We start from the raw sequence: 13,889 nt of genomic DNA, 5'->3' as shown, positions 1-13,889 counted from the left end.
TATCAAACCCATTTAAAAGCTGATGTGTGACGATTAACAATTGTATAAACTGTTGATATATTTGTTAAAACAGTTGACCGACACCAATTTAAGATGTGAGTTAATATGTGAGTAATGTGAGTAGTATTAATTGAATATCATTAATTTGTTAGCAGAGCGTATTACAATATTAATATTGTTAGACATATAGCGCAAAATCATTAATAGGATAAACTCTCGTTTGGGGGAGGTTTTCTTACCATCGAGCCTCTGGTCCCTCTCATTCCTTTCGGGCCCTATAATACGGAAAATCATAAAACATAACAAAAAAAAAAAAAAAATTAAAAAACCTAGTAAACCTACCATTTATTATTATTACAAAATCAATCTGTCGATGATTAAATTGGTAAAATACTCGTATATTATTATAGCGGCACGGGGTAGATAAATTGGAATTTTAAATAGTTTTTCACGCCCCACTATAGGCATCAAACGTGACTATACTTGACAAATAAAAACATAGTAATAATGTTATAGAAAAGGCTATCGCAAATCTTGATTTTCGTATATTATTGTAATATTATGTTATTACATAATATTTTATAACTAACTCATATCGAAAAACGGAAATTCATACAAGGCTTCGCTCTATACATAATATTTTCAATTTTGTGATGACGTTGACGTATAAGAATTATGTTAATGGTATTATATTATTATAATATATATAGTACGTCAAAATTGGTGTATAATGGCGATCGGGTTTGCCGAGTGCAGGAGTCGAAAAAAATAAATGGAATATCTAAGAAAAAATAGACATTGCCAAAAAATCATGTCAAAATATGAAAATAAAATAAAAGCTAAAAGCTGTTTACGTGTGTGGTTTTGTTGGGGGTCGATGCGTGCGTGCGTGCTGAGTGTGTATACATGTTTATGTTTTTGTGATTTTTGGGCCAAAAAAAAAATGAAAGAAAAAAATAGTCATGTTGACAAGCATGATTGTTGTTCGAGCGTGATTGTAAATTATGTGTGCCAAAACAAATAATATTAATAAGTGTATAATAATATATGCAATATGATGATGTATAATATTATATTATGATAAAATAAAATTAATAATAATAATATATAAAAAATATTTGAATTATAATAATTTGATGTAAATAAATACCGGAAAACCATTTTTCCCAGGCGGACCTGCCGGGCCCTGTAAACATATATTTCGATGTTGCTTTTTACATAGTAAAATAAGTTGTAAACAACAACACCAACGACAACAACGATAATAATAAAAATTATTTTATTATTACAACAGTGGAAATTGTTTTTAACAGCAGACATCAATTTCGGTATACAGAAATTCTTTTAAATCTTAATTAAATATCATTATTATTATTATTATAGAAACCCCTGGTATATACCTATTTATATAACAATAATAATTAGGTACCTATGCACTTGTCGGTAAGATTCTGATAATTCTTTTTCTTTCTATATTTTCATAGCTATTTTGAGTATTTTCTACTTGATCTTAATATGTCTTATTACCAGGCTCAAGGTCACAAAAATACAATTATTATAGAAATTATGTAAATAAGAAATAAAAAAAGCTATTTAGTAGATGTTTAGAACTCAAAGTGTATGTTTTAACAAAGGTTTATTTTTACGCATTATTCATCGAAATAAGACATTGCAAGCAAACAGCGTAGTCTAATTTTCGTCACTATCAAGCATTCAAGCTCGGTGTCACAAACATTTGTTAACAATATCATATTATCATAAATTATAATGTAATTATAAATAGTTTATTTACCAGAGTTTATAGTTAGAGAAAATTAAATTAATTTACATGTTTCAAGAATAATTTTTGAAGCTCGTGTCAGAACAGGATGCAATTTGAAAATAATAACACTATATTAAACAACTACTCGTATTAATGCTGATTTAGCTTGACGTTTATGTTGACAAGTATATTCACGACGACCAATAAAAATTATATATATAATAAAGGAATTCCAAAAACCTTCTCAATTATAATTTTTTTAATTTAAAATGTAGGTACTTGTTATTAAAAATATTAATACAGTTATTTATTTAGTGATAAAATCGCAGTTATTATTTTAATCATTAGTGAGAAATAGTGAGAATAGTAGATACATTGCATGAATTAAACGCAATGCCGTTGAGTACAATGACTCAATAAGAAAAAAAAATGTTACAGTAATTGGTATATTATTTTTCTTGGCATTTATACACTTAACATTTAAAAAAATTATGCAAAATAACATTTAAAATTGCTTATTCTTTTTAAGAATCACCGTATTGTACGGAAAACTTTTATAAAATGCACGTACAATGTAAGTATGTATATAATAATCACATTGTTTAATAATTGATGTGATCTTTCGTATTCTCAACAACTACACGTAGAACAATTATACAGAATATCGACTTTATTTAATCGAAGAAGTTGAAAAAAACCCGCCTAAAGCAGTCGAGTGTTATATTTTATACATTATAATGGACCGAAATAGTAATCTTCCTTAGTAACTGCTTTTTACTCGATAAGGCCAATCAAACGTACTCGTTTCAATATAATAAATATATATACACATTACAATAACACGCATTGTGAATATGAAGTATAGGTATAGTGGTTTGTGCTGACTCATATAATATGATATTACGCTGTATGCAGGTACATAATGTTTACACAACCTCTTCTCTCATGATAATTACAATAATTATGTTCAACACATTAACTATCGCGGTTTAAAATTTTGTAGACAACAAAAAAAAATCATGAGATAATTTGGTTTGTGGGTGATTAAAATTAAACATTATTGCATTGTTTAAAATGTGTTTAAGCCATTAACTCGGCGGCTTAAAATCCCATCAATGGCACGGTGCCACTCAATGGTGGCGGCAGTGGTGTCGCACTATTTTTACGACAACGCGCGCACCGACTGTTCCGGACCAAGGATCCCTAAATAATATTAAATACTAAATATATTATACGTCATGTACTGCAACCCGAAATCGCTGTTGCGGTCATGAGGCCGTTATAATCAATTTCCTCCGTTCGAAACGTAACCCGGTTTGGGTTCTCAGTTTCAATGTAATAATAATATAATATGATATATTGATATGATATTTTATTGAAATATGTCCGTTGTTTGGGTCGTTTCGGTTGAAGTATTTAATTATCACTCACCGCTGGCCCTGGATCGCCGGTGTCGCCTTTTTTCCCTCGCTTGCCCCGTTTGCCGGGAGGCCCTGAAACACATTTAATTACCGATTAGTTTATTATATACATATATATTACATATAATATTATTAATTATAATCTACTACGATGGATCGATTCGTATAGTATGTATATTATATTATATAATTTGTTATATGTCAAAATTTATATTGTGTGAACACGTTACAATAACCCCGAGTACTTCAGGAATTCGGCATACTACCGAATGGTATTAGAATTCGAGGTAATAGTCGTGAATGATGTACCTATAATATTACATAGCACTGGTATAGAAGCCTCCGTATTTCCAGAACACTACAGTTAGACAGGGTAATGATGTGAGGAGGGTAGAACAGGAAAAAAATTTTGCCCGCGGTGACGTGATAGTGGTCCTCCGTCGTCGACGTCCGTCGCACTACAGTGATGAATGGGAAATATATGATAATCCGAATAGATATATGTATATGTATAGGAGGAGTCGGTCGCAAATGATCAATGACGCCCGACATTAACAGTCACATCTCGGTCTCTTCCTGCTCCTCCTCCTTCCCACCCCAAACGAACAAAGGACCATTAAACTACGTCTTCGCTCTATCTCTTATAAATATATAAAACATTCACGTGAACATGCGATTCGTTTTGGCGAAGAAGAATCTCCTGCGACGAGGGTGCAAAAAAAGTTTAACCAATTATAATTCTTTTTTTTACGCCTATTTCCTACTTCCTTTCTTTATCTCGTCGGATAATTTGTCATTCGGAATGTTCTAAACACCGTCTGCTTATGAAAAATAAAATAGATTACTGTGCAGAGACCGGAAACCGTCAATATTGTTGCGCGTTTGAGTGCGTTAGCCCTGTGGCGATTGTATTTTTAAATCGATTGAAACGATTTTCCTACATAATATAAAACAATATAATATAAATACATATACCTACTACGTGCAACACATTTCTCTGGAAAACATAATATGCGTTATTACATTATATTCGAACTATATAACCAACTAATATAGACTACCTTTTTTATCGTAAATCAGAATCAGGTGCAATATCCTAGGATTAAAGAATATTTTGAGATTTAAAATATATTTAATTTAATTTAATAGTACATAATATTAGTATATAATAATAATACTATATGAATTTTTTAGACTATTATTATTAGTAATAAAAATTTTAAAAAAAAATATGAACTAGTAATTTTTTTAATATTATCTAGTGAGCTCGCCATAAGTTGAAATTTTTAGATTTACAATCTCTCGCGGATAACTCTGTTATATCTGTACTACGTTGTAGAAATAAAACTATTACATTATTACATCGGACAGGTATTACACGTCTGTATAATATTGTGATGTATGCTCGCACCGGGTGGTCAAAAGTCTAAAGAGCCTTTCCATAAAAAAACATAAGTATTAAGTATTTATATATAATATATTATTATGTATAATTTATATGCCTATATAACGTATTATAATAAATCCATGTGTGTATACGTTACGTCATGAAAATATGTATGTATTAACACTATTAACCCTTGATATGGTCATAGATCTAGTCGATCACGTACCAGATGTTTACCTGTCATTATACAGTGAATTGACCGCCGAGCACGTTATATATATATGCAAAGACAAGTCATCTTACTAGCTCGCTAATGCATTTTGTTGTAGTCAAACCGTTATGATATGTATATATTATATAGGCACTCAATATAGCTGGGTATGTACATGGTCAACATGTGTTTTACTAAAAGCATATCCGTTTATGACCGTAACACATTTCCATACAATTTTAGTTTATCTTACGTGTTTTTGGCATTAAAACCATTTTCTCCAAACACATATTCGGCGTAAAGGTTATATTATAGATGAGGCACCATGCATAGTGGGTATATGTTTATTGTATATATACTACCGTTACCCTGGGGGCTTTTAAATTGGGACTGTTAAACGATTGGAGAGTACTGAGTAGGGATACGCGATTAACTCGTTTGAAGGGAGGTGTAGGATATATATGTATATACACAAAAGCAATTTAAACTCTTCGCTAGAAATACCACCCTACATAGCATCATGTTGTTGGCGCATAATCGAAAGCACATTTTAATGAACAACCAAAGTGCTCGAGGGTACAGATTTTCCATCGATTTTAGGCAAATAATAACAACATCATCTTCTCTCATTCTACAGCTCGTCCATAGCAAAATGAATATACTTTTACGTGATAATAAGTATATGCATGTTATTGTTATCTATAAGATTTTGATACATCGAGTTCCAATATTTTGTATACCGAGTGGATAATACACGTAGTGTTGTATCTACGATGTGGAAAAAATAGGAAAATGCCACAGCACATCCTTTATAGTATATGCTATATATACGTATGTCGTATATAGATAAGAATGTTTCTAAGACAAAGAATTTTTTTGTACGAAAGAATGTTTCTCGGTCAATAAATGAAATTACTTACAAACGCAGTTATTTCGTTGATAGACGAGACTTGAAAAGTAATCTTTCATAAAAAAAAAATAAATAAATAAGAATTACAGACATTTTTTCGTTTAAGGGATCTTTTTTATCCGGCAGCGTACAAAAACACAAGGTTTGGGGCGGTCGTTGGTAATTTGACCTTGCTGACGACTGATCCAGGCTATCCCACCACGTAGTCATATGCTCGCCACTAATCTCAATAGAATGTGTACCTATATACCGTTGTTATCGTTGCCACAATCTTCATGGGGAGAGCGCAGCATACGTCCATCACGATCGTTTCACATTAGTCACGGTCTGCGATAAGAGGGGTGGAAACGATGTGGAATAGGATTTCTTTTTACGCCTCGCTAAGGTCAATACGTGTATTACCACGTATATATATAATATTGTACAAAAACTAAAAAAGGGGACATTACCTGAGCTTTACGTAAAAGTCGGTTTATTTTACGCCAGCAACGCAAACGCTGCCGATAGGGGTAAGAAAAAAATACGTATATAATACAAATTGTCACACCGAAAAGAAAAAATAAAAAGGTACAAAATACGATATAATTGAGTTGTTCGTATAATACGAGCAGCTCGCGCGGCGTCGCCGTTAAAAGTAAACAGACACAAACAAGGGTCTTTGCATTGAATTTATAGCTCTTATATATATGTATGCTGTTTTGTCCGTGTTCCCCTTGTATAATATTATATTGTTCGGGCAGTAAAAGTAAATATAAATAACGAATTTTTGAAATAGAAGAAAAAACACAGACTCGGTATGAAGGTAAAATATAATATTAAAATCAGGTGGGCGGGGAGGATGTGATGGTAAAATAAGCATATTTTTCAAATTATCGTGGGTGTATTGAAGTCTCCATGTGCATTATTATAATCATCCCGTTTATTCGTGTGACCACATCAGCTCCATAATTATTCGTGTACACTATAATATGTAATATTTTACGAGAAATATTGAAAATTCGGATATTATACGAATAAATTTCCCAGGCATTTTTGTGCTGTATGCCTATAAATGATTAATTTAAGATAATTATTTAAGTATTTTCTATATTTATTGTTCAATTTATATAATAGCCTATTTATCGTGGCTCATAGGTAATACGACCTTAAATAATCAAATATTATAAGTATTTATACATATAAATAATGTTGTTGAGTTGTGCGAATATTAAAAAAAAACGATTGTAACTACAATTTTATTAAAGTTAAATTTTTAATTTTAGATTATCTTATATCTCTATCTTATATTCCTAATTTATAAAAATAAGTGATATATATTAAATTTAAAAAATAAAGAAATGGCATGACAGTAACTTGTATAGCAATAAATAATAGTAATATATGTTTACCTATAAGAGTTTTTGTATATTATAATAATAATTGATTATTTCATCAATTAATTATTCAAAATTCAAACATAAACACCAACATTTAGATTCATGAATGAATTAAAAATTATTAAGGCCCCAAACAAACCAAATAAAATCCGATGTTTACGACTTATAGACCCATTTACACTATATATCTGTGAAAGGAACAACTTGTAAAAGATAGTCTTGGATTTGGTGTAAAAATTGGAAATATATTCCATAGGATTACCGAATAAATAACACTTCCATTTAAAATTTTAAACATAAATGACGTATCATGTAGGAGAATTATTAGTTTAAACCTAATTTCAAAACAAGTTCCTACAGAAAAAAACAGTAATAAAATATATAATACATCAAATTAGATTATCTCCAATAAAGTATAAAATCATTACTTTAAAAAACTTTTTTCTTTAGTCAACTGTAGGTATCTTTAAATAAAACTTGAAATTTAACTTTATATTTTACATTACTCGAAGCATATGTGATTATTTTTATAAAATGTGCATAATTTGTTTTCGTTAGTTATTCTATACAGTTATTATACATAGCCTAGACATTTTATAAGATTCCCAATTTTTTACTTTGGTCATATAATATTATATACCATAAGTTGTTTTAACAGTCTGCTGTTAATCAGCTTCCAACATAAAATATAACATTACCAATTTATAAAATGATTTTCTAACACACAAGCATCGTACGTTGAACTTTGATTTGGAATGGAGGGAATTCCCAATAGATTTACAATTTAATTATTATTGGTGTTAAAAATGCTAAAAATAGAAGTTAAACAAAATACATTCACTGTTATGAAATACATTTCACGATATTTTGAGCTAAATTACTTATTACAAATGTGATGAGATAAAATATAATATTATGTTTGAATTGTAGGAAAAACTATTACTAAACTAATAATTATACCCATTATTAAAATTGATTAGGTAATAACTGAAAAAAGACGAATTCACACTTTAATATTATGATAATATTAATCATGTCATCCCGTAGGCCGTTTAGCAAATGGTATTCGCCCTAGGTAAAAAATGATACACACATATAATTAAAATAACATTGCAAAACCCATAAATTATGACGACAGTAAATACATCAATAATGTCGATTCACGTCAATATCTATTAAACCTGACATGAAATAATGCATGTAAGGTGCAACCTAACCGAACATGATACGAAATATTTAGATCACATATTTTCGACACAACAATAATATCTAATAATAATAATAATAATAATACGAGTATATTATAATAACCACAACTACGATTAGTTGTTCGTCATTTCACGATTTTTTACATTATGCAACTACGATACTTATAGTGTATACAATTTAATATACGCACGACGACGTAGTGATCTCCCTTTTCTTGTGTTGTTCAAATGAGAAAATGGAAAAACTCTGAGGTCCATTTGTTATTAGAAAACCACTGCAATGCTGCAGTAACCTGCACTGCGCGTGCACACCACACGGTGAACATCATCTACAAGTATGTATACTACTCACGCCGTATTATGTCATTAAATGTGTGTTATGCGCGTGTGCGATACATCGAGGGGAGGAAAATAGGGGAAAAAAGCTATTTCCAAACGCGTGGTGTACACGACTCGTATTATTATACTCGCGTCGCCGCTTGGTGTTTCGCCATCAATTTCCAACGGAGCAATATACGTATATTATATAATAATATATGTATATACGAGCTGACACGATGAGAAGAATAAAATAAAACACGGGACGCATATCCGCGCTTCACGACGACACCGCGTAGACTACTGTAAACGCATTATGCGCGTACGCCTATAAGACTGCAATATATTATATAAAATATATCTGGCTGGGTCGTCGTCTCTCTGCTCGAACAGCCATCATCCTAGCTATATACATTCTATCCGTTCTCGATTGAAATACCCCCCGATCAATTGCTTACAGCAGAGCTCACGGCCCGTCAGATGTCTGGATCAACGGCATTCCTCCCCGGATAAACATAAAAACTAAAAACTAAAACTCCTTTCCGCGTGACAAGCTCGTCCTATATCCTACGGATGTTTCCTTTCCGACTCTCGCGCATTGGCGAAAAAAATACACGACAAATCCACAGTGTTTGTTTTCTCTCTTGTTGTTTTTTTTTTTTGTTATTTTATTATTAAAGTCAGTTTGGGCGTTATTTTCTATTTCGCTGACTTCTGTTATTGTACAACCCCTCCATTCGTCGTTTAATATATAAATATGTACTATATAGTTTGTCCGGCAATAAATCGGATTAAATTTCCCGTCTGTCCTATCGACAGAGCCCCGCGTATAGAAATACCCCCTCCGGTTTTCATGGATGATTCGATAAACGGTATATATGTACACACGTATATGTGTGTACTGTGTATATGTGGACGAAAGTCCCGAAATATGCTAAGGCAAAAAACGTTTAACCTCACCCCCGCGAGATGTCATCGTCGTCATCGTTTCCTATACTGAATATTATTACGTATATAGCCAGCGGGAGACTCGTTTTTGACAAAACGTGACGAGCCTCGAAACACTTTTGAAAACCTCGAAACACGTATATTCGAGCGTTTGCTCGCAAATACACACACACACATATATATATATATATATATATATATATAATGCGTGTAAAAACCCTCGAAACTTCACGCTAGCGCTACAGCAGTGATGACGTGTTTCCTTTTCCATATCTTTATCCTTGTCCCCCTACACCTTCTTCCCTCTCACGGTCTCTCTATCTGTGCGAATTATATTTAAGTCTTCCCGAGAAGTTTATATACACGCGTACAGCACTACTTTCCAGATCGCGTTCCTCTAATTTACACCAGACGTTCATTAGCGAGATTTTCCCGGTTGCCGGTATACATACATACATATATACGATATTCTCTTTCGCGTCGCCGACGATCCATAGACACACTCTCACACCGATGCAGGGTCAGACCTTTGCAATGGTCACGTATCTCTATCTCTGTCACTCTTTCACACCCACGGCTGGATTATAATTGCCACAGATACGGTTCGTTAGCTGAAAAACCCGACGACTGTTAACCGCGGGGCCGATCATTATATTATAACGTGGGTATAATTATATATAGAAATAAATACGTGTATATAATATATATAATTATATATTATTTTATTGTATCCGGATGCGTTTGTGCGCGCTATATTATATACACTTTTTTTTACGTATTTTGATTTTTAAATGCATATTTCTTGATTGTAAAGTATAATAATAGCAAATACTCTTAAATCTTATAATTAATATACTGCACGACTGCACGACTCTCCTTGTTGAGCAATAATTAAATCAAAAAACCAACACAATACAACATACGCCTCATTATTTCATATGATAGATAGTCAAAGTCAGCAAATATTAAGACCCATGTTCCCGTATAAGGGTCGTTATAAGGATAGTAGCTAGTATAATAATATAATAACATCATTCATTGAAATCAATGAAAACAAACATAATTATTCAGATATTATAATATTATGTAGTATATGTTGCCACTGGCCAGCCTATACTGCACCGCTACTATTGACTTACATTTTAATTTATAATAATTATTGTACACAAGAACACCTCTGTATTACATGTACGATTAATCCTATATAGAAATCGTCGAAATATAGAAATTTCAATCAGCCATCTGATATTACGTATATCCTTTTAGTATATTATTTGTACATCGATGTAATATACTAATACATATAATATATATATATATATAATAAACAAAATTATCGATTTAAAAACTTTGGTGATTCGACAACTTAATGATAATAATCATAAAGTAATAAATAATTATGTTATACATATTATACTATATCAACTAGTCTCGTGTAGTCACCGATAATTGGAACCCTCGACAAAATTATAATTTTGTATAACTATATATTATAATAACATAATTTTTTCGTACCATTCAACATATTAAATATTGCCGTCGTGAGTCATCGTTATAAAGGTATATAATATAAAAATCTATACCTACACCTATATTGGCGTCTACGATGTATGATATGATCGGTAGGGTTACTCGTCGTCCTCGTGACGCCGTCTGCAAGCGTCACGCTATGGTCATAATATATAGACGCAAGGCGTATATATAGGAATGCAATACTTATAGTCCAAGTCTATAATATATACATATATATATATATAGTTATAAGCGAATTCACATCGAATTTGTAGTAGGCGCCTTTTATAAAATATATGTAGAATTTCCCATATCTGATGGTGTAACGACTAGGTCAGCTTGTTTTCAGCTTGCTAATAAATATGCAAAGGCAACGGTGGTATAAATTATGCATATGTGTTTAATTTCACTAAATTATTTCGCTTTATTGTTAAATTTATCATTAAATTATATTATAGATACTAGAAAAAGTCTCTATTTTACTCTATTTACTAACCCCCTTAGATATTTTATCTGTAATCGTAATAATAAAAATAAAACATTAGATAATTTTTTATATTGTAGAGATATTAAATTGTACTTAATATTTTACTGCGAAAAATGTTATGAAAATAAAGAGGAAATTAATTTGTTAAAAAAATTAGACATATTATTATAATTACTATAATTTAAGTAATAAAAATGTTTTTATTTAGCTTCTTGTGTTAAATATCTATATAATAGCTTCCATAGAAAATTTTCCTTTATAGTTAAGTCACTGAGTCATTGAATGTATTATGTTACCACGTAGTCTTTGCAAAAGATCCACAAAGTTATAGCTGCCCATGTACAAAATGTTTGATTCAAGATTTTTTAATATTCAGTAGGTTATTTGTAAGCATTTACAAATATAAATAGGTAATTTATAAGTTAAAGCACTTCAAATTATTTGAAAATAAATCACAGTCAACTTTTTTAAATTCAGACTGGTAAAATTTATCAAAATACCGTACGTACAATTTTTAAATATTTGTTCGTATAATATTTTTAAACTTGTACACAGCATATTTTAACAACGTCTAAGTTTGAAAATATCAATTAAACACGGCTGACATATGTTTGAATGGTAATTAAAATAAGTGTGATTTACATAGTTACAACTTTTAATTTATGCATTTAATACGCAATTTAAGTTGCACATAAGATTTTAGCATTATAAAAAACTCTAAAATAACAGATTAACCAAATTTCAAAGAAGTTAGTTGCGATTTACATTTAAATGTTTTTAAATAATTTAAGACATTTAAGCATACAAATTACAAATTATGCTTACAAATATTTAAAAATAAATTATTATATATTGAAAAATCTTGTATTAAAAATTTAGAATTAAGATTTATATTACTTATTCTTATACCTACTGCAGTATATATGACCGTGTAAATTTTTGGTAAATAATATGTATTTGTGTATATATGTACCTATATGATCAGCAGCAGCGTACCATTGATTGGCAAAAGGTCACACTAAATATTTGTATGCAGTGGCATGAAGTATTAAAATTGATCGAGGTCCGAGTGTAAAACTACCTATATATTATTATTAAATTCATCATTATTCATCGTCTCAGTGTTCAGTGACGGATGAGTTCCCACCACCAAGTCTGAATACATACAATAAAATAAAATAGGTATAAGATGACTGAGCGCGTTTTTATTTTTTTTTAGAACGTTATAATAACGTACATACATACACGATATTTAAGTACAAACACACTGGCTGTATATTATGTTTATACATAGACAAAAAGACAAGTTTTTTAAAAGAAATCAAAACGCATTTGTGTACAAACAATAAAACATATTTAAATAATAGTTGGTACGTATTAAACGTTATTGTTATATCAGTTGGCGATTTTCCAGGAGGTCGTCGATTAGTAACCTCAGCAAATACAGACCAAATATACTCAACACCTACCTAACATAACGTCGAGGGATCGAAAGGTTAAGTACGAGCCATAATTTATTCTCGTAACCACGAGATTACCATTCCAGTGGAAAATAACAATAACAATAATTTATGTTTTTCTTTTATTGATAACATATACAATCAGATATAATATAAGTACTTAACTAGCTATATAGTTTAAAAATGATAAATTTACGTAGAATATACCGCGGGAACGATGATTTATCTATAATAATATAAGAAATCAAACCGATTCTCCCAAGTTTAATTTTATAACATACTAATTGCTTGTAATTTAAAAACGAAATGTATACAATCATTAATGTAATAATATATTTCTTCGACGAGAATTATATATTTACCAATTCTGGATAGTAAAGACGAAGAGATTTAAAATCAGAAAATGAATACTACTGCGGCGTACAGAATATTTAATCTATTGAATTGAATGTTGTAATAAATTTACCTCATTTCTACGTTCTACCTTGTGTTTCACTCTCAAAACTAAGTAAATAATTATTGACAATACGTATAACTGTATAAGTTACAACGAATTTTTTTTTATCACCTACAAATTATCGTCAAGTCCTTAACCAGTCCTTCCGGCTACAATACACTGTAACTGTGATAAGCACCATGGTTTTCTAGAACTGCCTAACCTTAACTAACCTATGATAGACGCGATTAATCGTTTACAGTATTAACAGTGAAAGCTAAGAATTTCTCCGCAAATTACCTAGTACATATCTCAGGTCAGGTACAGATCGTAGCATCCGAAAACGGTCTATGAAACGCGTTGCCACGTTGCATTTGAACACATCTACAGGTATAAACTGTAGTCAGATTAAAAGTTGTAATTAACGGTGTAGAAAATAATTTAAATTGCATT

The 13,889-nt window shown here is 30.7% G+C and overlaps 1 protein-coding gene across 19 annotated transcripts in view; it reads right to left on the bottom strand.

Annotated features, from left to right (window-relative positions):
• LOC132917793 (collagen alpha chain CG42342) overlaps positions 1-13,889 on the bottom strand; it is a 103,150-nt gene that overhangs the window by 48,346 nt on the left and 40,915 nt on the right. For 7 of the 19 annotated variants that reach the window (XM_060978692.1, XM_060978694.1, XM_060978696.1 and 4 more), the window contains exons 2-4: positions 3,194-3,255; positions 1,151-1,186; positions 240-275 (exon numbers count right to left, since the gene is read on the bottom strand). In XM_060978692.1, coding sequence (XP_060834675.1) covers positions 240-275; positions 1,151-1,186; positions 3,194-3,255 — 134 coding nt within the window. The remainder of the gene's footprint in view (positions 1-239; positions 276-1,150; positions 1,187-3,193; positions 3,256-13,889) is intronic. The other 12 variants (XM_060978695.1, XM_060978697.1, XM_060978707.1 and 9 more) reach the window with 2 other exon arrangements.

This window comes from Rhopalosiphum padi, chromosome 1, assembly GCF_020882245.1.
Source record: "Rhopalosiphum padi isolate XX-2018 chromosome 1, ASM2088224v1, whole genome shotgun sequence".
NCBI classification, from domain to species: Eukaryota; Metazoa; Arthropoda; class Insecta; order Hemiptera; family Aphididae; genus Rhopalosiphum; species Rhopalosiphum padi.
Note: the sequence above shows the minus strand (reverse complement) of the source record. Positions and strands in the feature narration are given on the sequence as shown.